Genomic DNA, 24,206 nt, shown 5'->3' on the forward strand with positions numbered 1-24,206 from the left:
CCAGTCCAGAATGATAGCGGTCAATTTTTCCATGGCGTGTATGGACCATACCCATATCCTGATCTTCTGATGACTCTAGTATTGCATTTGGCTTTCGGACATTAATCTAGAAGGGGTTGATTCACAAAGGTTTGTGAAACTTTAAATTGCTCAAGGTTTGTTACTCCTATATCTTACTTACTCATGTTTGCTAATTTATAGACATTTTGTTGTGTTACAGGAGTTGATTAAAACTCATCTGGTATAAAATGTTCATGCAAACAAACGTATGTAATTCTTAAAAACAATTCTTTCTGCAAACTGTCCCACGAATTCTGAGAAGGCAATCTACCAAGAGCTGAGGAAACGAGGACTATTTTATTAGTTTTTCTTTTGAGAGAAACACTTTTCAGAAGTCTTGTTTTGGAAGTATAGGAAAATATGACCATTTAAAGTGCACTTTATAAATGGGGTAAAGTTTCTTTTTAATGACATTAAATCATAAATTGTTTCTTAAGATTTGCTCAGGTTAAGTTCCTTAACAACCCTAGTTTTAAATAGGCTTAATTTAATTTGAGGAATGACCGGCACAAATGGTGTGCTTCTGTTCTATGGATCAGCAAATTTGCTTTGGATGCCATGGTCTGTGGGTGCTCCCTATTGTTTCACTTCTCTTACTCTGCAGATCCCATGCTATTTTCCATTTCTTTTATTATGCAAGAGGCAGGTTTCTACCTGTATGGTCTTTAATTGTGGCTATGCAACATTTGGAAAGAAAAGTGTAATACTGTTTCTGGTAAATGTAGGACCTGATTCACAAAACCGTTTGCGAGTTTGTGTACCTTGCTCATGATTCAGGCATGACTTGCTTCTAAATGTGTAGGATTAAGGCATTTATCCGATCTCTAACAGTAGCTTTTTGCCACCTCAGTAGTGTGCAGTGGCGTGGAAGGGATGCACCACATTTAACCAAAAAGAACCAAAGGAGCTTTACACAAACTGAATTTTGTATTATGTAATGCAGGGATCTATGACAGAATTTCGACAGACAGAATTTTGACCTACACATATATCGACGCAATTATATCGATTGCAAGAATATCGACGCCCTATCTACAACATGGTAAGTACCAAAATATCGAAAAAATAATATCGATGTTAAAAATATCGTTGTTAAATATATCGTTTTTTTCTGTTTAAAAAAACATGAAAAATAATGTAAATAATACTTATAAATTACTTAAACATATTTAAAAATATTTAATAATGTTAAAAAAATAATAATACATATTTAATAAAAAAATACTAATTAACAAAACATATATAATATATACTTAACAATATTTTTTAATAATTATGTCAATTATTTATAATTTATAAAAAAATAATATAAATTACTAATGCATTTACATACATAAATTAATATAATATATAAATAAATATATATTTAAAACATAATAATTAAATAATTCTATATTTTTAAAGTTAATTAAATACAACATTATCTAAATTACTACAAAATATATAAAATACATAAATAAATAAAACTACTATTTAAAGTATAAAAATAACTACAGTAATAAAAACATTGGATAGCGTAGATTGTAACATTTCTATTCCCAATTAAGAAAATTAAATAGTAATGAAAACGTTAAATAGTGTAAGGGTCAAAATTACTATTCCAACTCCAGAGAGTGCAACAGTAGGGAAAGCGTTGAATAGCGGGTGGGTAAAAATTACTATTCTCACTCCAGAGGGTGTAACAGTAGGGAAAGTGTTGGATAGCGTAGGGGTAAAAATTACTATTCCCACTCCAGAGGGTGCAACAGTAGGGAAAGTGTTGGATAGCGTAGGGGTAAAAATTACTATTCCCACTCCAGAGGGTGCAACAGTAGGGAAAGTGTTGGATAGCGTAAAGGTAGAAATTACTATTCCCACTCCAGAGGGTGCAACAGTAGGGAAAGCGTTGGATAGCGGGTGGGTAAAAATTACTATTCCCACTCCAGAGGGTGCAACAGTAGGGAAAGTGTTGGATAGCGTAGGAGTATAAATTACTATTCCCACTCCAGAGGGTGCAACAGTAGGGAAAGCGTAGGATAGCGGGTGGGTAAAAATGACTATTCTCACTCCAGAGGGTGCAACAGTAGGGAAAGTGTTGGATAGCGTAGGGGTAAAAATTACTATTCCCACTCCAGAGGGTGCAACAGTAGGGAAAGCGTTGGATAGCGGGTGGGAAAAATTACTATTCTCACTCCAGAGGGTGCAACAGTAGGGAAAGTGTTGGATAGCGTAGGGGTAAAAATTACTATTCCCACTCCAGAGGGTGCAACAGTAGGGAAAGCGTAGGATAGCGGGTGAGTAAAAATTACTATTCCCACTCCAGAGGGTGCAACAGTAGGGAAAGCGTTGGATAGCGGGTGGGTAAAAATTACTATTCTCACTCCAAAGGGTGCAACAGTAGGGAAAGTGTTGGATAGCGTAGGGGTAAAAATTACTATTCCCACTCTAGAGGGTGCAACAGTAGGGAAAGTGTTGGATAGCGTAAGGGTAAAAATTACTATTCCCACTCCAGAGGGTGCAACAGTAGGGAAAGCGTTGGATAACGATGGGTAAAAATTACAATTCTCACTCCAGAGGGTGCAACAGTAGGGAAAGTGTTGGATAGCGTAGGGGTATAAATTACTATTCCCACTCCAGAGGGTGCAACAGTAGGGAAAGCATAGGATAGCGGGTGGGTAAAAATTACTATTCTCACTCCAGAGGGTGCAACAGTAGGGAAAGTGTTGGATAGCGTAGGGGTAAAAATTTCTATTCCCACTCCAGAGGGTGCAACAGTAGGAAAAGCATTGGATAGCGGGTGGGTAAAAATTACTATTCTCACTCCAGAGGGTGCAACAGTAGGGAAAGTTTTGGATAGCGTAGGGGTAAAAATTACTATTCCCACTCCAGAGGGTGCAACAGTAGGGAAAGCGTTAAATAGCGGGTGGGTAAAAATGACTATTCTCACTCCAGAGGGTGCAACAGTAGGGAAAGTGTTGGATAGCATAGGGGTAAAAATTACTATTCCCACTCCAGAGGGTGCAACAGTAGGGAAAGCGCTGGATAGCGAGTGGTTAAAAATTACTATTCTCACTCCAAAGGGTGCAACAGTAGGGAAAGTGTTGGATAGCGTAGGGGTAAAAATTACTCCCCCCCCCACTCCAGAGGGTGCAACAGTAGGGAAAGTGTTGGATAGCGTAAGGGTAAATATTACTATTCCCACCCCACCCTATTCCCCTATAAACACACAACACGCTCCAGTACTATCACATAACATTTAATTGAAAATTAATTATCAATTAAATAATTACTTAATCAATTGAAATAATTAATTGCAAATAATTTTTTTATTAAAAATTTATATATACATAAAAATATAATACATTATTTGTAATTAAATCAGCTCCCACCCTATTCCCCTATAAACCCACAACCCGCTCCAGTAGTAACACATAACATTTAATTAAAAATTACATTAATTACCAATTAAAGAATCAATTTATCAATTAAAAAATTAATTACCAATTAAAGAATTAATTTATCAATTAAAAAATTAATTACCAATTAATAATTAATTACAAAATAAAATATGCATAAAATGTATTTAATTAATTACAATTAAATTACTTCCCACCCTATTCCCCTATAAACCCACAACCCGCTCCAGTAGTAAAACATATAATTTACTTATAAATATACATAAATTATCAATTAAATAATTAATTAATCAATTAAAATAATTCATTGCCAATTAATATTTAATTACAAAATAAAGTAATCATTAAAAATATTTAATTAATTACAAATAAATCACTTCCCACCCTATTCCCCTAAAAACCCACAACCCGCTCTGGTAGTAAAACATATAATTTACTTTTATATATATTTATTTATATAAAAAATATTAAACACATATTATAACAATTAATTTAAATACTTAACTAAAATTTATAACACATATTAGTAAATCGAAATTACTTACATCGATATATATGCTATCGATATAAGTAATGTTGATATTACTTACATCGATATATATGCTATCGATATAAGTAATTTCGAAATTACTTACCTTAGGGTCGATATTCTGTCCATCGATATTCTGGACATCGATATTCTGTCCCTTCCATATTAGCAACTCGATATAAGTGTAGGTCGAAATTAAAGATTCGATATTTTGACTGAGTACCGTAATGCAGTACTATATTAGTAGTACTCACAAGCTATAAAACACCATTCACGTACCTATGTGCATATGTGGAACTCTTCGCTAATCCTGTCTTTTCTGAGGAGAAATCTCTGCCACGGTGGCACAGAGATGTCTGCACATTTTTGTATGTGTTTCAGAAGTAAATGTGGGAGGTGCGGGTGGCTGGAGAATTGTTTTTTTTTTTTGTCCTAAATTGGAGGAGTTTAGGGAGGGGTCTGCTAATGTAAGCATACTCCCCTAAAATGTAAGACCATTATGATTCACAAATTAACTCTAAAGATGTCAAAACATGTGTAAACATTTTCCAGTCTGGTCTTAAAGGAGACCAAGCAACACACATGGGCTCCCCTAGGTATTGCAGCACAGACCTATAGAAACCAGCAGAGAGTGGGAAATAAAATAACACCCCATGGAAACCAATCGCAAATTAATTTATTATTTTGACATTTAAATTAAGCGTTTATTTTTTACACCTGGAAAGAGGAAAAAAACCGAGGAGAAATACGCATATTTCTCCTCGTTACGCCTAATGTCAGGAGGCGTACAGCTTTGATGCTTCCCCAGGTTTATATCACTTTGTAAATCCAGTGCAGCGTCAAATTTCGTGGATGTTGCGAGGGAAAAATGCACCGCAACGCCCACAGAATGCTTCCCGGGCGCAGAGATCTGCACTGCGTCGCCGTACTCATGATTTATGTGGCCACTCAAAACAACGCAGAGTGGCTTTGCATTACTACATACATCTTTATAAGAGCCCTGTGTCATGCATGCAACTCTTAAAGGGTGCAAAAGGAACGCCGGGCTCACATAAATAAGCTCTAAAAGTATCTTAACCCTCAACTACAATGCCAAACTGGGTGACACCGTTGGATTTGATACAAACTACACTAACGTTTTGAACTAACTGCTGCAGGGCAGATGCGCTGTAGTCTGATGGTCGAAAGATGGTGTCAGGACTTCCCATGGGCAGAAAAGCTTTTGAAAAGAAGGCGATTTGCAGTGCCTCGCTTTCAGAAGAGGCATGTGCAGGCAGGGGCGGATTGGCAAGGCGGGCATTCGGGCATGGGCCGAAGGGCCGGTGCCTCAGTGCCCTCTGTGGGCCGTTTTTTTTCTCCCCTGTCCCAGTCCACAGAGAGTGGACTAGGAAAGGGGAGGAAAAAAACCGGCCCACAGAGTGCACGGAGACAGAGACTGAGAAAATGAAAGCAGCCTCGCTGTGCGGACAGACAGCGATTGTCAGCTGTGGCCTCTCCTTCACCCCTGCCCTGCCAAGCAATCAAGCTGAGGCTGGGCTGGGGAGGGGTGATTGTTTGCAATAATCGGCCTCCCTGGGGGCCAGGTGTTTCTCAGGCCTTTGAGCCATTTGCACCTCGGCCCCCTGGCGCCCATGCAGCCCAGAAACGGTGTTAGTCTTAATACCTCGCCCACAGCCCTTCACATTCAGGGCATAGTGGGCGAGGAAGAATGGGCCTTGCTGTGGGGCCCTGGTGATGTTTGGAATGTTTTTGTTTTATTTATGTATGCAATTTTATTTATCGCGGACTTTACCCGAAGGTGTCAGAGCGCTTCACACTAGGAACAGCAATAATACATGAGGAGAAAATTATAAGTGGACAAATTACAAAAGCAAACGTTAAGTTACATGAATCAAAAGTGACAATAGTGAGCAACCAAAATACAAGAGGAGCAAACGATACATTACAGGAGGAAAAAGAGATATGTGTGCAGGTTACAAAAGCGTACAAAATACAAGTAGAGGTATAATACTGCAATTAATGGCAGACACTCCAGCACAAGAACAAACGTTACGTAGGCAATGGTGGCACTTGTGCAAGTATCTAAAGCAAACAAAAGTGAGAGGTAGCAAACAGTGTGTTACAAGAGAAAAGGGACTTGTGCAAGTTACAAAAGGGTACCATACACAGGTACAAGGGTAATACTACAGTATATGGTAAATACTCAAACTGCCAGAACACACTGGGAAGGCACTTCCCATGCACCTGCTTCACCTCAGCCTCCCCCTGGCTACCTGGCTACCTGGCTACCTTGGATGACCCAGAAAGCTGTGTTTTGTGCTCCCCTGCCAGGACATTTTCCCAAGGCCTGGAGGGTTGATTAATTTACTAATTGCAGGGGCCTTACCTCTGTTCATGTGCTCCTGAGCTGAAGGTCTGGGGAGGGCTGAGTAGGTTAGTAATAGCAGGGGCTTTGCTGCTTTTCAGGTGCTCCTGTGCTGGAGGGCTGGAATAATTTTGTGACAAAAAGGGGCCTTACTATTTTTTTTAGTTGCTCAGCATGTAGGCCATTGTCACCTTGGCCCTGTGTCCTGTGTAAGAATAGTATCCTCCCACTTTCATTCTTTGTCTGTGCAAATGGTATTTCATGAAAGGGCACGCCCCTTGAATGTGGGCCACGCCCCTTAAATATGGGCCACGCCTCTTGAATGTGGGCCACTTTTTTCGTCAGTGCCCGGGCCGAATTGTGATCCCAATCCGACCCTGCGTGCAGGCTAAGAGGAACTGTGCGTGCAAAGGGTTGTCATGGTGACAATTGTGAAAAAAGCTGGCTTGGACAGGCTCGAAATCAGCCAGTCACCCATTCGGTGACAAAAAAAGAATTCCTTCTTTGCAGAGTTAAGTTGACTTGTGGGAATCATCGGGGTTGTTGACTTCATTGAGGAACATAAATGTGTCACCTCCTTAGCAAATGTAATTTTTTAATTTTTTTTTATTTTTAACGCATTTTCCTGCTTATTTAGTGATGGTTCTGATTAGCATGCCTTATGCGTCGACACAGATGGATCTTCAGATATTTTCCGCTGTGTTTGGGCTTCTTACGCTTGCAGTGCCCATTTAAATGCAAATCCTGCTTTCGGACAGAATACCAGGCATTTATCCCCGGCCCTGGAATGAAACCGGTGACCGACGCACAGAGAACTGTTCTGTGTCTGTGAAAGGGTCTTTTTCGTTCCGAATAAATTGCCAGAAGTTATCCATGAGATTTCCAGACCGTTGCCCTGAAGCCTCTGAATAGCTCCCTATGATCGCGGTGTACATTCAGTGGAGCGCATCAACATTAGGCGGGATTATTTGACCTCAATCTGTAGTTCCAAGAATTCACGTTTTTACCTCAATATTGTATTTCAAACTAATAAATCAGTTGTCCAGAAAAACAAAAAATTATTAAGTCGTATTCAGTAAATGTATATTCTGGCTGGCAAAAAAAAAATCGTGGATCAGAATAAAAATGCATCAGGTACTATTTAAATGAGCGAACACGCGAGACGTTTAGTTTGTTTGCGGTATATTTAGCTTGGAATTCATGCCCCACCTGCATAAATTAGCTCGAGATAATTATGTTCCTTTTCACAGAGTTAACTGCCCGTTCTGCTTTCATCAATAACAAAACGATACCTTACACTTGCGTTGATGTAGTGATTCATATACCGCTTCTGCCTTTTCTAGGCGCTTTTAAACTAACAGCTGTTGCAATGGTCCATTTAATGGCATTCAGTTTATTGAGCTCACAATAATGGAAGGCTTAATGGGCCTCCCGGGATTCGAACCCTGCCTTGCAGATTACTAGATGTCAGTCACTTGACTGACAAGACAGTGCACGCATGCTTAGTCTGCTGAAAAGCATTGCAAATGTTTCCTATCTGAAATGTGAGATTCCATTTTTGCCACAAATTTGTGCTGAAGGCAGAGACAGGGAAAACAGTAAAGCAAATACACATGGCAAAATGTTTTATTCAAAGATCACTGTGCACCCACCATAATTAGACATGCTTGTGTACAAAAAATACATAATTGATGAGCAAATAACTAAAGAAAATTATTCAGAGGTGCATGACACAACTGTGCAAGTTACTAACAAACTGAGATTTTGTAGCAGCAGCTCCAAGCAGCAATCTGTTTGCAAAACAAAGAGCCACTCAGGTTTGTTTAGGTAATGCTTAGGAGGTGCCGGATTCGGTATTAAGAATCATCACTGAAAATGGCATGCTATTTTTCATAAAACTAGCTTTTTCTCATCAGTCTCGCCAGTGTGTGCCCTTTTTCAGGTGTTGCTACAGACAGCTCTACCTGTGTGTTGTTAGAGCTCCAGTCATCTATGCATAAACAAAGAAGTATGTAAATAGAGTGGGCTTTGGGCCAGCTCTCTTCAGGTATTGGCTTCCCTGTGTTTTTCATGGGTTGCCACTGCTTATATGGCCTGTCCATCAAACCCATGCATGGCAATTTGAAGATGGGTCGATCAAGTAGTCATTTTCCTAAATTGCAGATGCAACTCGGTGTGTAGCTTTGTCCTGTCTGTGGACTTTTATGTATTTACTTGGTTTGCACAAAGACATTCTAATTGCTGATTTATGGGTTGACTGCTTGCTGTTTGCTTGCCTCTGGCTGTCAATTCAATTCAATTTCATAAAATCCATAAAAGTACAGCATAAAAACAAATAGTACCATTTCATAAAATAGAGATCAATTTACAGTTATCATAATCAAGAACATTTTTGTTACAGCTCTCATAGATCAAATTTTCAGGGATTTTCCATCATTTTGTGTACGCGAGATATCAGTCTAAGGCTGTCATAAAATGTACTCACAGTTTGATTCACTATGCACACTACCGTCTCCTTGTTTAGTTTGCAGCCACGATTGCATCTTGAATTTACAACTTGTTTCATAAACTCGTGACGTTCAAGCACACAGGCTTTCATAAAGACCAACAAACACGAGGACCCTTTATCAAAAGTATCTACTAAGCAATATTAAACTGTGTATGTCTTTTAAGATCACCACATATAAATAACACAAAATTCAACTTATGTCTCGGTTTCTACTTCTTTTGTTTCAACCTATTGCACAACCCTACTAATTAAACCTGTTCAGCAAAGTGTCCCTTTTAAATCATCAGTGTTTACAATTGACATTAGTATGATTACATTAAGATAATGCACCTATTTGCGTGTAAAACACTCATCTATAAGCAATAGGTGTACTTTATTAAAGTGTGTGCTTGAGCTGAATTACAATTGGTAAGAAAGAAGTTGAGAAAATGATGTAATAGTGCAAACCTTTGAACATCAGACAACATGGTTATGTTCTATCATAAATAACTCGCCATACCTACCTAGCTATCATACCTTCCTACAACACCAACCTTACTGTACCCACGTGCTTTATTTATATACCATGCCTACACCTAAGCTCTCATACCAACCTACCATCAGAATATTACCATATGTTCTGTACCTGCCATACTTCACCTACCTTCCATACATATCTACCATACCTCACCTATCTACCATACCTTCCTGCCCAACCCACCTGCCATATCTATATACCACACCTAACCTCTCATACCAACCTATCATAACACGCTTACTATATGTCTGTACCTACCTCACCAACCTACCAGACCTAACATAGCATATGTACCATGCCTACTTATCTACTATTCCTGTCTACCACACTTGTCATTTAATGTAAACATATCTACCATACCTATTGTACCATGCCTTCATGTCAATCTTAACTAAATGATCTATCATGCTATCCTGCCTATCAAATCCACATATGCACCTACTTACATACCCTAAGTATCATAGCTCCCTACTATACAGTACCTTACTTACCATAATGTACCTACCTACCATATATAATCTACCATACACAGCATACCTTATATACTATACATACTAATCAGATCTAGCCTACCTACCATACCTAACCTACCGTTCCAAACTTACCACACATACCTAACTTCCATACATGCCACTCATAATTTACAATACCTATCATACTTAACCTGCCTTCACCTCTGCAGTAAATATAGCTCATTCCTTGTCCGGGGTTGAGCTTTTGTAAAACAAAAAGGGTTAAAGTTTTCTCTTTGGGATCTCTAGCAAGGAATAAGGACCAGCAGCCTTTGTCTGGATCAAGGGACCTCTAGTAACCACCTAAGACACTGAAGTCGGAATTGGTAAAGTGCTGACTGCAGCTGTTGCTTTTCTTTCTTCTCCTCTACTTGCCTGGCCTACAATGGTAAGAAGAGAGAACATGTTTATTTGTTGAACTACTTAGATAGTTCTAGAAAAACTAGAATCATTCTGGATGTTTCTACACATCCAGAGATAATGCAGCTTTTTTTTGTTATAAACGGACTCAAACTTTTCTAATATCTGTTTGCTATAAATATCTAACAGACTTTTGTTGTGTTTAATTTTGCACCAGAGGTTTTATTTTTCTTCCCCATGTTTGCAAGCATTTTCACTCCTTCTTATAAAAGGGCTACGCACCAAGGTTTTAAGTGGTTTGTGGGAAAGGTGATGGTGCGACCCTGTATTATATGGGATAAAGTAACCCCAGCGTACATGATAAGGATATTGCAAGTCACCTTGGAGTTCCATAATCTTTTAAATTAACTCGGGCTTTCGGCCTTGTTCCTCTATATGGTTATGGATCTCCTCTGTGACTTTCAATATCCCTATAATGTATGGCAGGGGGTACTTTATTCCTTATATTATTCAGGTCTACAGTATTATCCATCCTGAAACTTCATCCCTGTCAAAAGATATCGTAGATCTGATACTGGCAAGAAGAAACAGGATGAAGCCTGTATGTGATTGTTGCACATTTGCTGTTTGACAAAGTCCCGTTTAGAATGACAAACAAATCATTGTGTTTTCTTCTTTTGGCGGGCTTGATAGCTGTGTTTTTTGCTGCTGGCCTGCCCCTTTCAATTTGTTGCGCTTTCATGCATATTTTTTTTTTACACTGATTTGTTCTAAGATCAGCCACACCAAGATTTGCGTCCTCTATCTAGGAACGATAACAGAATTGTAAAAAACAAGCAAACGCTGTTGCATCATGCATACGTGCGCATGTGGGGTGACTCATGTGCCATTCAGCATCGGCAAACAATCATTTTCTTTACTTTTTTTTCTTTTTCCCGATGCAGAACAGCATGTTAAAAAGCATTGGCAAAGCTGAGATCTATGATCTGAGAAAGCTGAGATCTGTTGCCTTTGCCAGTACTGACTTTGTCCTTCATGAAACCAGTAGCAGGTAGTTTAGGCCATGACCGCTCTGGTCCAAGCTGCGAGGCGGGAGAGCTAGACACTGCAATCAGTTAAGAAAAATGGTAACAAATGTGGCCCCTAAGCCAAGATGATTGGATGGTTGGTGTACAGTTATGGTGGTCTAGCTAAGCATGAAAACAGTGGCGTCACTAGGGTTGGTGTCACCCAGTGCGGGTAACTCATGGTGTCACCCCCTCACGACTTACCCCATGAATCCATGATGGACCTCCTCGAGGAGATGTATTCATCTGTGCAGCACCCACGGAGGAGGTCCTTCTTCTTCTGGGGCCTTTCCAAGCCCACTCCTCTACACCGGAGTCTAAAGTACTGCAGAGGTGTTACCCTTACGCCTGCCCCATTCCAATGTGTGGCGCTTCGCATCATGCTCACCAGACCTGACTGGAGTTTACTTAAATAACAGTAGCTCTGCACCTGTCAACGGTTACAACGCCAATTGTCTTACCAGGCACTGTGTAATTGCTATTCATTCTGCTCAAGACATCACTCAACCACTTTCTTTAACAAGGAAGACGAGAGGGCAAAAATATTGCCAAATAAATAATACAGGGCACAAGTAAATTGTTCGAGAGCCTGTAAATCTATTAACTAATTGGTTTCCATCACCAAAGAAAGTTACAAGATAAAAATGTATGCTACTTTTTTATTTATATTCAGAAGTGCAGAGCCAGTGTTCACCTTTCCACTCTTCCTTTTCAGTGCATTATTTCTCACGCACTGAGCAGCAGTGCCACTCGTCTTGACACAGGGGTGCAGGTGTATGTGGTTTGCGTGAGTGAAAGTTCATTGCACTCTGTCACGATATGGTAAACTAGTGTAAGAAAGGGGACGCATTTGAGGAAAGGTCGGTAACTCTAGCGCCTTACACCCGGACTGTCCTGGCGCTTGTCATTTAGAAGACAACTCTGTGCAGTTCACATACATCAACGCGTCTGGCGGGTTTTCAGTTGAGTCTCTCCTAAATGTAGCAGCGCCTTCAAGCAACACTCTGAGCGCTATCCAAACCCCAGCAATACACATGCTACATTTGCACAAACCATCAAAGTGCAATAGAGCTCGAGCACCGAAGCGCTTTAATTAAGGTAGATTGCTGAAAGTTGCAGCAGTTTAATTGAGCCACACAGACCGCAGTGGCAGACAGGATACCGCTTTGAATCACAGTCACAGCGCTCAGCCCAGTCAGAGATACAATATAGAGAAGTAACTCATGCAATAATATATAGGATTGCCAATCAACAGGTCTGAGCGTGAACTGTTTTTAAACTTAAAGCGTGCTCACTACAGTGCACAGGTTATCCTAGGACTGTGTTCCTACATCTCACACCGAAGGAGCAGGACACACATAATATACTTTTTCAGAATGGGCAGCGCCCAGCCCCGGTACGTATGCATCACTTTGTTATGATATGTTATGTTAAAACTTTTTGATACCGCGAACATACACCAATTGGTTTCTTGGCGCTCAGGACCATGGAATAGGACACAGGGAGTGTAGGCGACTAGCCGTGAGCAAGACGGAACAAGTGGGTTTTCAGAGATTTACGGAAAGTGGGGTAATCAGGAGTGAGCCGAAATGGGAGGGGAAGGGAGTTCCAAGTGAATGGGGCAAGGAAAGAGAAGCCAGCACCACCGTGCTTCTTGGGTCTGAACCTGGGAATGACCAACAGGTTGGGGGCAGAGGATCTAAGGTGTCGGGGGGGAACATAAAGGTGTAGGCAACAAGAAATAAAAGCGGGAGCAGAGACAAAAAGAGATTTGAAAATAGTGCAACCAAGTTTGAAGATGCATCGTTGCGCAACCGGGAGCCAGTGCAGGGTTTTTAACAACGGGGTGACATGTTGATGTTTGGGTTGCTGGAAAATTAGTCTGGCTGCCTGGTTTTGCACCAGTTGAAGCCGTTGAAGATGGTATGCTGGAATCCCCACGTATAGACAGTTGGCATAGTCTAAACGTGAGGTAACCAGGGCCAAGATGACAAGAATAAGAGCCTCTGGAGATAGGTACCTTCGGATCTTCCTGATCCTGCGAAGATGGAAGAAGCAGGCCGAGGTAACAGCATTAATGTGCGGCTGCATCGAGAGGTCACTGGAGATGATAACACCTAGGCTCTTCACGGAGTCAACTGGGCGGGGGGGGGGCCGAGGGCAGGGGGCCAGAAGTTGGGAGTCCAAGGGTGTGAGGGCCCGCCGATCAAGACCAGCTCTGTCTTGCTAGGATTGAGCTTCAGCTGGCTGAAGTTCATCCACTCATAGATGGAGAGCATGGTGGTTTGGAAATTAGAGCAAGAGAGAGGAGAAGAGTCGATAGGAAAGATAAGTTGCAGATCATCTGCATAATTAAAAGTGGTAACAAAAGAGTGGCGGAGCGAGACCAGCAGAGGCTGCATATAAAGATTAAACAGAAGGGGAGATAGAGCAGAACCCTGGGGGACACCGCAGGAAAGTGAAGTGCAGGGGGCAGAAAAAGAAGATAAGTGTACAGATTGGGTCCGGAGTTGGAGGAAGGACACAATCCAAGACAGGGCCAGGCCCGAGATCCCAGCATTTCTGACACGGTCGACCAGGATGTCATGGTCGACCGTGTCGAAAGCGGCCGAGAGATCAAGTAGCACTAGGGCCTGGGCCATGTTCTTATCGGCGCCCTGTCTCAGCGTGTCCATAACCGCTATCACCACTGCCTCCGTGGAATGGGAGGGTCTGAATCCGGCCTGTTGATCATCGAGGAAATGAGTTTCCTCAATGAAGGTGCTCAGGCAACGGGTGACGTAGCTTTCCAAAACCTTCCCCAGGTATGGGAGAAGGGAGATAGGTCGGTAGTTGCCCAGTACCGCAGGGTTGGAACCGGGTTTTTTCAGAATAGGTACCACCACAGCGCTTTTGAAAGCGTTGGGGACAGAGCCTATGGAGAGTGAACCGCTGTAGTGCAAATAAAATAATGTATTCGAATTCCACAATTACTCAGAAACAAATCTTCAATACCACTTTATTCCCACATGTACCTACCTCTAAACTCATTTGCAATATCAAAGTATCTGTGCGGCGTTGCATTTGCTGCAGTGACCTCAATTTAAACTCAGGTTTTTCTTTCTACAGTGAAATGCGAGATACTCTATAGCCCTCTATTACATATGGTGCTTAAACACAAGCTGGACGCCACATGTATGCCAGGCGGACATGCATTCAGCACTTGGGGGCAGCAGTATCGAACTGGCAGCCACGGTTGGTGGATCTAAAGAACTCAAAAGTACAACCAAAAACAAAGAGAGAACGTAAACAAAAACAGAGCCAGAATTCCCAGTGGGAAAATGGGGAACATATTTAACATACAGCTGCCCCTGACAGGGCAGAGTGGTTAGGACGGAGTCACTCTAAAAACAGGGTGAAATGAGTTGCATGAGGAGGGAAGGCTGGGGCAGAGTCAGTTAATCCCTTCCCCTTTACCATTAAGAAGCATATAAAGCGCAGCGACTGTGCTCTAGGCGCTTTCTGGCGCTAATGGCATCAGCAGCCACATGCGAGACCACTGTCTCTGCCCCAGCTGGACAGGCCTTTACAATGCATGGCCTTAGCAAAAGTGCCCTCCCCCTCCCATGAACCAATCTGCATCTTTCGGGCAGCACAAAGAGTAGCGAGGCCTGCTAACCTGCCAGGCTGTTTTAATAGTCCACCTCGATGCACTCCACAATCTGCCTCTGCTCGGCGGTCAGGGCCCCAGAGGGGGGCCCTCCGGGCTGGGGCAGCAGCAGCCTGTGAAATTTGGGGAAGGCAGAGGCACATGCTGTAACTTTAGGAAAGCTGTGTGTTAAAAGATGCTGTTTGCGGTACGTTGTACCCGTTTTTCCGGCTCCCAGTTCAAAGGGCATACTTCTAACACACACAGCGAAGGGAAGAATGGGGGTGCCACTTACCAGCTGAAGACAAGCGTGCACCTGGCGCTGCAACTGCAAAACCCCACGGGCATTGATGAACACGGCGGGACAGGAGCTACTTCACACGAGAGTGACGTTTACGAACGTCGTTGACGTCCTTACGTCTACGCCTTAGCCTAATTGGACAATAATCTTGGCCGGCGGCCGGGTAACGTTCGGCAGACAGTAATATTATTTTGCATTTTGATGTGCAAAATAATATTACTGTCTGTCGAACCTTACCTGACCGCCGGCCAAGATTATTGTCGACACGGACCACGGTGTCACCCCAGGGGAAGGTGTCACCCGGTGCGGTCCGCACCCCCCGCACTCCCCTAGTGACGCCACTGCATGAAAATCCTTAACGCTGCAGTATAGTGATAATTGATTAAAACAGTTTTATAAAAGAAGGTGCCAATATCCGTTGCTGCAGGAAGCAGACTCATGATGGGGTGTATTCTTTCTATGGCTCGTTGATCAAACACGTTCTTCAGTAGGGGCAACCCAGAGGAGAGTGGGCTTTTTGATGCATGGAAGTGCGGAAGTCTACCAAAACCAAGAATGACGTCAGAGTGATCTTTCTTAAACATAATGACAGGCAAAGCTGTGAATATTCCAGGTGTGCCATAGAGTTCCAATCAAGGGCAACTTGCATTTGTGAAGAAGGTGGCAAGGGAACTAATTGCATACAAAAACGGTTCATGTGCTCACAGGTCAGTGGGATTAGCCAGGCACTATACTATGTGGTCACTGGGGACGTAGTGAACAAGTGTAAGTTCTAAACCCAGCTCCAGAAAAGCATTTTGGAAGTTCAGGGAAAGTAAGGTCTGGGGCAGTTTCAGAAGACAGAGGCCCCTCGCTCATAGACTGTTGGGCATAATCAAATCCATTCTCAGTGTGCGAATGGGCTGAGCTTCTAGGTGAAGGGCATGGAGAGTAGGACTCAAAGCATGGTTGCTGCTTGCGGAGGTTACGCTGCAGTGCTTCCAGTTTCACTGAGCTCGGGGAGGAGCAGCGGCATCGTGTATCGAACACTGCCCGAGCAGAGCCCGGCAGCGCTTTTGGCCGGGACAAGACGAAGGCAAGGGGACCAGTCTCTTGCTACCCCCTCACCCCTCAGCAAAAGTACATCGTTAGGGGGGAGGGGGCTACACAGAATGCTAGGAGCTGGATGCCGCCCCGCTTGGCAACCTGCTGCATTTGTCTGCAAGCCTCCTGCACAGTGAGGAGTGAGCCTGGAGATTGTAGCCAGTCAACACAAAGAGTGAGCTCGGCGGCCCATCGGCAGCGGCACAGCTAGGACTGGTTGCAGCTTGCAGGACAGGCCAGTGTGCTCCTGCTTGCCTCTCTCACTCTCCCCTGGCTTTTTTTTTTCCTGAAAACCTATATGGCTGAGGAGACCGCAGCCCATCAGGCACTGTGGATCGAAAGCAAAGGCGACATCACACACAGGGACATCCAGCATTGAGTGCAAGGCTTTCTGCAGCTTCCAGCGGAGCCTGTACCGTAGGGCATTGGGCCCCAGTTCAGGGCTGGTCCCCTCAGTACCCTCCTCCACGGTCCTGGTCAGCGCAGTGTGGTTAATTGTAATTATATTTATATATGTGAAATTTAAAGTTTGTATTAAAAATATTTTATTGTACACCCTTTGTTTTTAGGAAATACGTGGCTATTCCTGAAGAAAGCGCTGGTTCGCCGAAACGCGTGTCGAATGTATTATTGTGCCACTTATATTGTTTTCTTTATAAATTTGTGATATTGTTTTTATATAGTGATGTGATTTGGTCTAAACTGTCTTCAGATACAAATCTTTTAAGCAAAATTTATTTTTAATTGAGTCAATAAAAAGCAGAACCTTAGTTGTTTATGTGTTACCTCTCCTTTACGTCATTGTACAGACAAGTTGATCTAATTGTTTGAATTGCCTAGGTTGTTACTTCTCATATATCTTTGTCCCTGACCTAGGAATTGTAAGAATTTGTACCTCAGGGGGTCCTTGTTACATACCCCAATTTGCTCTAAGAGTGTCCAGGACTGCGAGAATCACAGCCTCAGTTGAGTGCGCCGGGCGAAGCCAGCTAGATTTGGCTCCAAGTACTCAGATTGTTCCATAAAGCTGGAGAGGCACCTGGCCACATGGGCCTCCAGGATCTTGGCCAGGAATTGAAGGAGAGATATAGGAGGGTAGTTTGAGGGATTCCAGGGGTTGGCCCCTTGGTTTTTTAATAAGAGGAACTACCGTAGCATTCTTGAAAGCGCTGGGAACCCTACCCTGCGCGAGTGACTCGTTGAGGAAGGGGAGTACACTGTGATGCATGACAGAGAAAATGTTCCTTAAGACATAAGGTGGGCAGCTGTCATTAGGCGACCCGGAATTAACACGAGTCATTAGCTCTGACAAAGTTTTAGGACAGATAGGAGGAAGGAGTTCAAGTGTGAGTTGATTGCTGAATATATCTTCTATCTTTAATGGCGGAGATTTTGTCCAGGAAGAAATTGTTCAGAGAGTTACAGAGCTCTTGAGTGGGTGCCTGAATGGGCAGTGTTCTCTTGTCGCTGCACAGGTCGTTCACAATCTTGAAGATTTCTTTAGATTTCTTATGGGTATTAAGTATTCTAGTAGAGAAGCAAGCCGCTTTAGTATCCATGATGGCTTTTTTATACTCTCTTCGGGCAAGCATGAATTGCTCCTTATCTTCTGTGGCATATCTTAGTCTCCATTTTCTCTCTTTTTGACGCAATTCCAGTTTTTGTTTTTTGAGATCAGTAGTAAACCATTTGTGGGCGTCTGAGTGGCGGGCGCAAGAGAATTTAGTGAGCGGGACATGTACGTTACCTGCCGAAAGTAGCCACTCAGAGATATTCTCTTCCATGGAGTTAACATCCGGGTTGAAGGCGGGTAGTGAGCTAGACAAGGTGTTGAGGAATTCTGATTTATCAAGTGATTTCCACTTTCTTGTCACACCTCCCGCCAATGTAGTGGGCTTGGTTTGGCAGCTAATCTTACCAGTAAATTGTATCAAGTGGTGATCTGACCATATACATGGGGAGATTATAGGCACCGATAGTGAGATATTATGGGACCATATTTGATCCAAGGTGTGTCCCTTAGTATGAGTGGGGGAGAATAGATGCTGGGCCAGGTTCAGATTAGAGAGCAGCTCAGAGAGTTCAGCTGCGTGCGCCCTCCCAAGGCGTCATTGAACCAATAGTTCAAATCTCCAACAAGTAGGACCTTAGCGTGATTTACCACAAGGGAGGCCATTTGTTCACTCAAGAAGAGAGGGAAAGTAGGCATGGCCTGGGGTGGTCGGCAGAGCTATACTAGAGCCAGTGAACCTGTGTCAGTGTCGAGTTTGATAACAATATTCTCAACCTCTGGTAGATCAAGGGAGGTCATGGTAATACATTTGTGATCTTTGTGTATTATGAAAGCGACCCCGCCACTCATCTTCCCTGGAGGCCGATTAGCCGACGGGATATAACAATCTGAGGGGAGTGCTGCTAAGAGGTCTGGCAAGGAATCCTGGGTTAACCAGGTTTCAGTGATCAGGAGGACATCAGGTTTATCAGGGGTGAGCAGCAAAAAGATATCGAGTTGGTGCTTTACTAGGGAGCGTGTGTTGAGGTAGCGGAAGCGAGGGTGGATTGGCTTGCTGTTTTGGGAGTGAAAATGGAAGAAGAGTAGGGGCTGGGAGCAGGTGGGGGGGGAGGGGGGGGCGTGCCACGGCTGAGTTTGGAGGATGCCATTAGCCAAGATGTGCCTATATGCAACGGGATCTAAGGGTGTGCAGTGATGCGCTAGTGATCTTAGCTTTCGGGAGGAGTAGCTGGTGAATTGCCCATAGTCCGTGGCCCTTGGGCCCAGCCGGGCACGGGCGGGCGCAGACGGGCTTGCCTTTGGCGCGTCGCGTCTGCTGCGCTCCCGCGTGATGGTGAGCATTTATACCTGGCCCCGCCTCTGGCTCTTCCTCTTTAGTGCTGATTGGCTAGGCCTAGGGGTAGGAGAACGGGCAAGAGACGTCAGGGATTAGCGGTGATTAATTTTTAAAGACTCGCCTCGGATTCTAAGTGCAAGTAAGATTTTTAAAACAATAGCGATTTGCGTTCAGAGGATTCAATAACATCAGCGATGTCAAGCATAGAAACGCGCGGCAACATTCAAACACAATTGCCCGCTTCCTGCGCTGCAGCAGCTTTAGTACCTGGCCCCGCCTCTGGCTCCTCCTCCTTACGGCCGATTGGCTAGGCCTACGGGTAGGAGAAAGGGCAAGGACCGTCAGGGGTTAGCGGTGAGTAATTTTTAAAGATTCGCCTCAGTGCAAGTAAGATTTTTAAAACAATAGAGATTTGCATGCAGAGGATTTAATAACATCAGCGCTGTCAAGCATAGAAACGCGCGGCAACATTCAAACACAATATGCCTCATGTAATGCCTCTGTTCAGAGAATTTGCACTGGCATTGTAAAGATTTTTATTAATCATACAATAAAATTTATTGACTGACTGACCCAAAGTATATCATAGTAAATATGGCAAGTAACTGATGAGCATGTTACTATTACCATAGATGGTTGCATCAGAATAGAGGAATCTTCTTTGTGAATCCTTCTCACATGTACCTGTTTTTCTGTCTTCCAGGGTAACTACTTGGTGTTCATGGCAGAACTTTTCTGGTGGTTTGAAGTTGTGAAACCTGCATTTGTGCAGCCTTGCGCCATTGACCAACATGGTAACTACAACTGTTTCCTTTGATCCCATGTGAATAAACCCTGTGAGATATTTCAGTTAACAATGTTGGCCTAACCTTATGAAAGAATTTTACTCCTCAATGGCATGATTCACAATTAAAGAAGTCACTTGGGTTTTTGAGCCAGAGGAAATGGTTATTTATATTGTAGCATATATAAATCAGTGTTTTGCCCAATGAGACGCATCTTTGTAAAAGTATATATATCTTCTTTGTGTTCCTCTGTTATCAAGCTTGGCCAGGCAAGGTTTCCACCCAACCTCTATGATGATAGCAGAATACTGGCTGCAAAGATTGCTTCTGCCCCCCACCTACTCATCCCTGCCATGATATGGATTCTTGTTAAGTTGTTTAATCGATTTTAAACAATATATATGAGGGGAGTCATTAATTACATTTGCACACTGCAAATGTTTCACAGTTAAATAATTTTAAGCTCTTCAAAAGGGCTGTACTAAACAAAACCCTCCTCACACTCTACATGTATGGGACAACTTGCAATTCCCCGCCTAGCTGAAGTATTTCATCCTCATTCAGTGCCCTGACCAGCTGGATAGACTAATGGCCTGATTGAGAGCAGTAGCATGAAATCCCAGAAAATACTGCTGATTTACCATCCGTTCATCTGGACCCTATTTTCCCTACATAGACTGAGACTGAGGGCAGACGTTCCACTAGTGGAAACGCCACCAGCTCTTCTGAAGTTAAGAATCAGATCCTGACATGGAAGCAGATCAGCCGCCCTATCCAGAGTAAGCAGACCACCAAGTTGCCTGGGGACTTAAAGGATTCAAAGACACCCTGAACATAGTGGATGATTGTCAGTGAAAGATAAGTCTGGCATTCTCAAAATGTTGTTAAATACCCCCAGCAAGATTGGGACTAGATATGTGAACACTGACAGTGTCCACATGTTCTGTCAGCATACCCACCTACACTAATGCCAATGGCAGACTTTCCACTGCAGTGTTTCTAATACCCTACTTTTTTTTCAGATTTTACCCTGCCATCTTGGCAAATGAGGGAATCCCCAGCAACAACTGGTGGAAAATTATCTGTCAAAACGTTAAATCAGGACATAGAACGTAATAGACAATCAACTGGCAGTACACCAGTGAGAAAATGTTTTCAGGTTAGCATAAATTCAGTGTTTTAACCCTTGACGTGGATAAGTATACCTATATAAGGGATGTCAGTGATCTATCCAGTTCCTGGAATATTTTCTGTGTTGTCAGGCAAGACATTACCTGGAATACATATACATATTTTAGGAATATAAGCACGCTTCTAAGTATCTTCATAACGGGTAAGTGCCACCAGAAAGTAACCAATTTGTGTGCCCCTTGAACCACTCGTCTTACGGGCAACCAACTGTAGGGATCTTTATTATGTAATATACTTATACTCTGGTATTTTAATGCCATACTCTGCCATTGCTCCCCCAGTACAGGTAGAACAATCATTCAGTGTGCACCCAGATTAAAAAATCCTGGACTTGGACCAGTTGGTGAAGAGTCCTGATATTCTTCTATGTGCTTGTAAGAGATTCAAAGTTCAGCCACAAATTGGCCTGGTTCCCGTAGATATAGAAAAGTGTTTTCTACATACTGGGAAAAATATTATTAACTCCCACTATACTAATCCCCCAATCCCCAATCTGCCTTCTCAGAATATAAGCCAAGGGTTTCACTGCTCCAGCTGACATAATAGGTGACATTAAGCACCCCTAACTTGTACCCCTTTCTAGTATCAATCTATCAGAAAGTTTTCACTTCACTTGGGGCCTAAATACAACTGTCATGACTAGTGGATAATGTAATGGCCAACCTTATATTTCTCAAAGACTTAGAACATAACATGAATTAATTTGCCACTGTATCCAATGCTTTCTCTATGTCTAGTGAGGCCACTGCATACTTCTCCTTAGCTTTATCTAAACAGGATTTGTCATTTACTAATCATCTCAAATTATGTATGATATTGCAGTGTGGGATAAACGTTATTGGTCAGTGTGTATCAGATCAGTAACCATTGTCAGCAATCTTTTCTCAATGACTTCTTTACGTATATTTGTGTCTACCAATAACATTGAGAGTGGTCTTGAATATTAAACAATTTCAGGGTCCTTCCCAGTTTGGGGACCATCTTGATCAGTGCCTTCCTCATGACAATTGGGAGCCAAACATTTTCAGCTGCCTCATTACATACTGCTAAAAGGTTTTGTATCCATACTCTGGAGTGAGTCATGTAGAACTCCGCATGGAGTCCATCTAGACTCTCTTCATTGTTTTTAGTGTATCCATTAGTTCTTCCTTAGTCAATGGGTCACCTCTGTTCACCACTCTTTGTTCAGGGGTAAGTTGTAATAGGCTCGGTGTCCCTAAGTATGCCTCACTGCCCAAGGATCAAATATTTTATTGTTCTTTCACAGTGATTACAAATATTCCCTAATAAAATATTTATCTCCATGGGCATATATATTCAATTTCTTGACTGCTATCAAATCTTTACAGTATGGATAACGTTTGCATCTCACTCTCCAACAGCCAAGCCAATAGTCTACAAGATCTATTCCCCTCAATGTGTAACTTCTGTCTATTAGTTGTATCTAGGAAAGAATACAGTTCTTAGTGTTTTCTGTTGCTATCAGTTTCTCTCATAATTCCGGCTTTTGTGTGGCATTACACTCCACATTAACAGTTCCTTGCAGTTCCAGTCTGACGCACACTCTCATTTCTTCCCTTAACTGTAACGTCAAAACAGTACATAACATATACAAGGTGCAGAGAGGGGCGTGTGCAGCTGCCAGTGGCCCCCTCCTGAATGGGAGCTCTCAAATGTGCTCATAAACCCATCTACATCTCAATCTTCCAGACTCTGGCTATCCATTTCCAGTATATACATCCTGGACATTAACATCTCATGTTCCCGCTGTGTCACAGCCAATAACATTGTAGTATCCGGCTCATTGTTTCATTCTCAAAGTTTCATCTTCATTTATCGGCACCTTTCTTGTACTTCTGAGTCTCCTGGGTTTTTCTTCCTCTCCACTGTGTCCAGCTATATTCCGCCAGTAGACACACCTCCCATTGGGTATTAAGTGTTTTCTCAAGAGTGATGAGGCTTTTCTCAACCCTGTAGCCAATCCCTCGTTATCCCCAGGGATAGGAATAAGTGTGAACATACATCTATAAGCATTCAGACTTCAGCAGAATAAAGAAGCATGTATTTCATCCAATTCTGGTGCATGTTTCATTTAACAACTCAAATGGTTTATGCTGATGATAGACCAGCTGCGTGTAGTCTGGAAACATTTGTTTCTTTAGGCCCTTGTAATGCTCTTTATTACTATTCTGTTCTTCCTGTAATGTTGTGTATCTCAAATTTATAAATCCAATGGTCATGACCCACCGGTCACAAGGTCTAGAGGGAAGCGCCAGTGCTCTGTGTGCTTTATCAGTGGGAAACAGTTAGGCTATTCCTGTGGGTTTTAACAAACTGTGTATCCAATGTTCCAAAATTGATTCTTCAGATGGGCCTATTGCTCCCATTCAGAAAAACCTGTAGACTCAACATAAGGTTATTTCGACAAGACCTTCCCTCAGCGTCACCCACTTATGTTTCAAGAGCTTGCTTAACTTCCTTGAATTTAATCAGAGCTGTGTACATTTCATGTGTCCTCTGTGACAATCTCCATGTCCCCTCTTGCTTTTATAGTTTCCGCCACTTTTATCAAATTTCATATAATCAAAGTCACAGACCAGTGACATCGAATCTTATGTTCCAGAGCTGTTCTCGCATCTGCAATTGCTTTCCTTATATTAGCTGTTATAGTACTTCTGCATCTTCTTAAGTGTTCTTCAAGGCATGAGTTGTTCTGTGTTCGCCCCTGCCTTGTCCAAGGTGTATTTTATTATATGTTGGGTTGCAAAGGCCAGCTTACCTGTCCTTCATTATTATCACAGTAGGTCATAGCATTCATTGACATCAAGTAGACCTTGTACACTTTCTCCATGCAGGAAGTACCCTCCAGGTATCTTTTACCATGGCTGTAGTGTACATATATTTATCTCATTGTTCCTCAGAGGTAATAAGGAGTTTTTATTTTCCTGATTAACTGGGGTCACGGGTTTAACTCTAGCTATTCAGAACCGTGCTTCTTGAATAATGTCCGCAAGAGGGAAATACTCTTTCACTTTTTTCGTTCAAATGTTTTTCA

At 42.5% G+C, this 24,206-nt stretch overlaps 1 protein-coding gene across 4 annotated transcripts in view; it reads left to right on the plus strand.

Annotated features, from left to right (window-relative positions):
• The window catches only part of CAMSAP2 (calmodulin regulated spectrin associated protein family member 2), a 541,958-nt gene that overhangs the window by 379,230 nt on the left and 138,522 nt on the right, over positions 1 to 24,206 (plus strand). For all 4 annotated transcript variants that reach the window (XM_086957854.1, XM_086957865.1, XM_086957838.1 and 1 more), the window contains one exon: positions 19,879 to 19,969. In XM_086957854.1, the coding sequence (XP_086813980.1) occupies positions 19,879 to 19,969 (91 nt within the window). The remainder of the gene's footprint in view (positions 1 to 19,878; positions 19,970 to 24,206) is intronic.

Source organism: Lissotriton vulgaris, chromosome 1_1 (genome assembly GCF_964263255.1).
Source record: "Lissotriton vulgaris chromosome 1_1, aLisVul1.2, whole genome shotgun sequence".
Lineage (NCBI taxonomy): Eukaryota > Metazoa > Chordata > Amphibia > Caudata > Salamandridae > Lissotriton > Lissotriton vulgaris.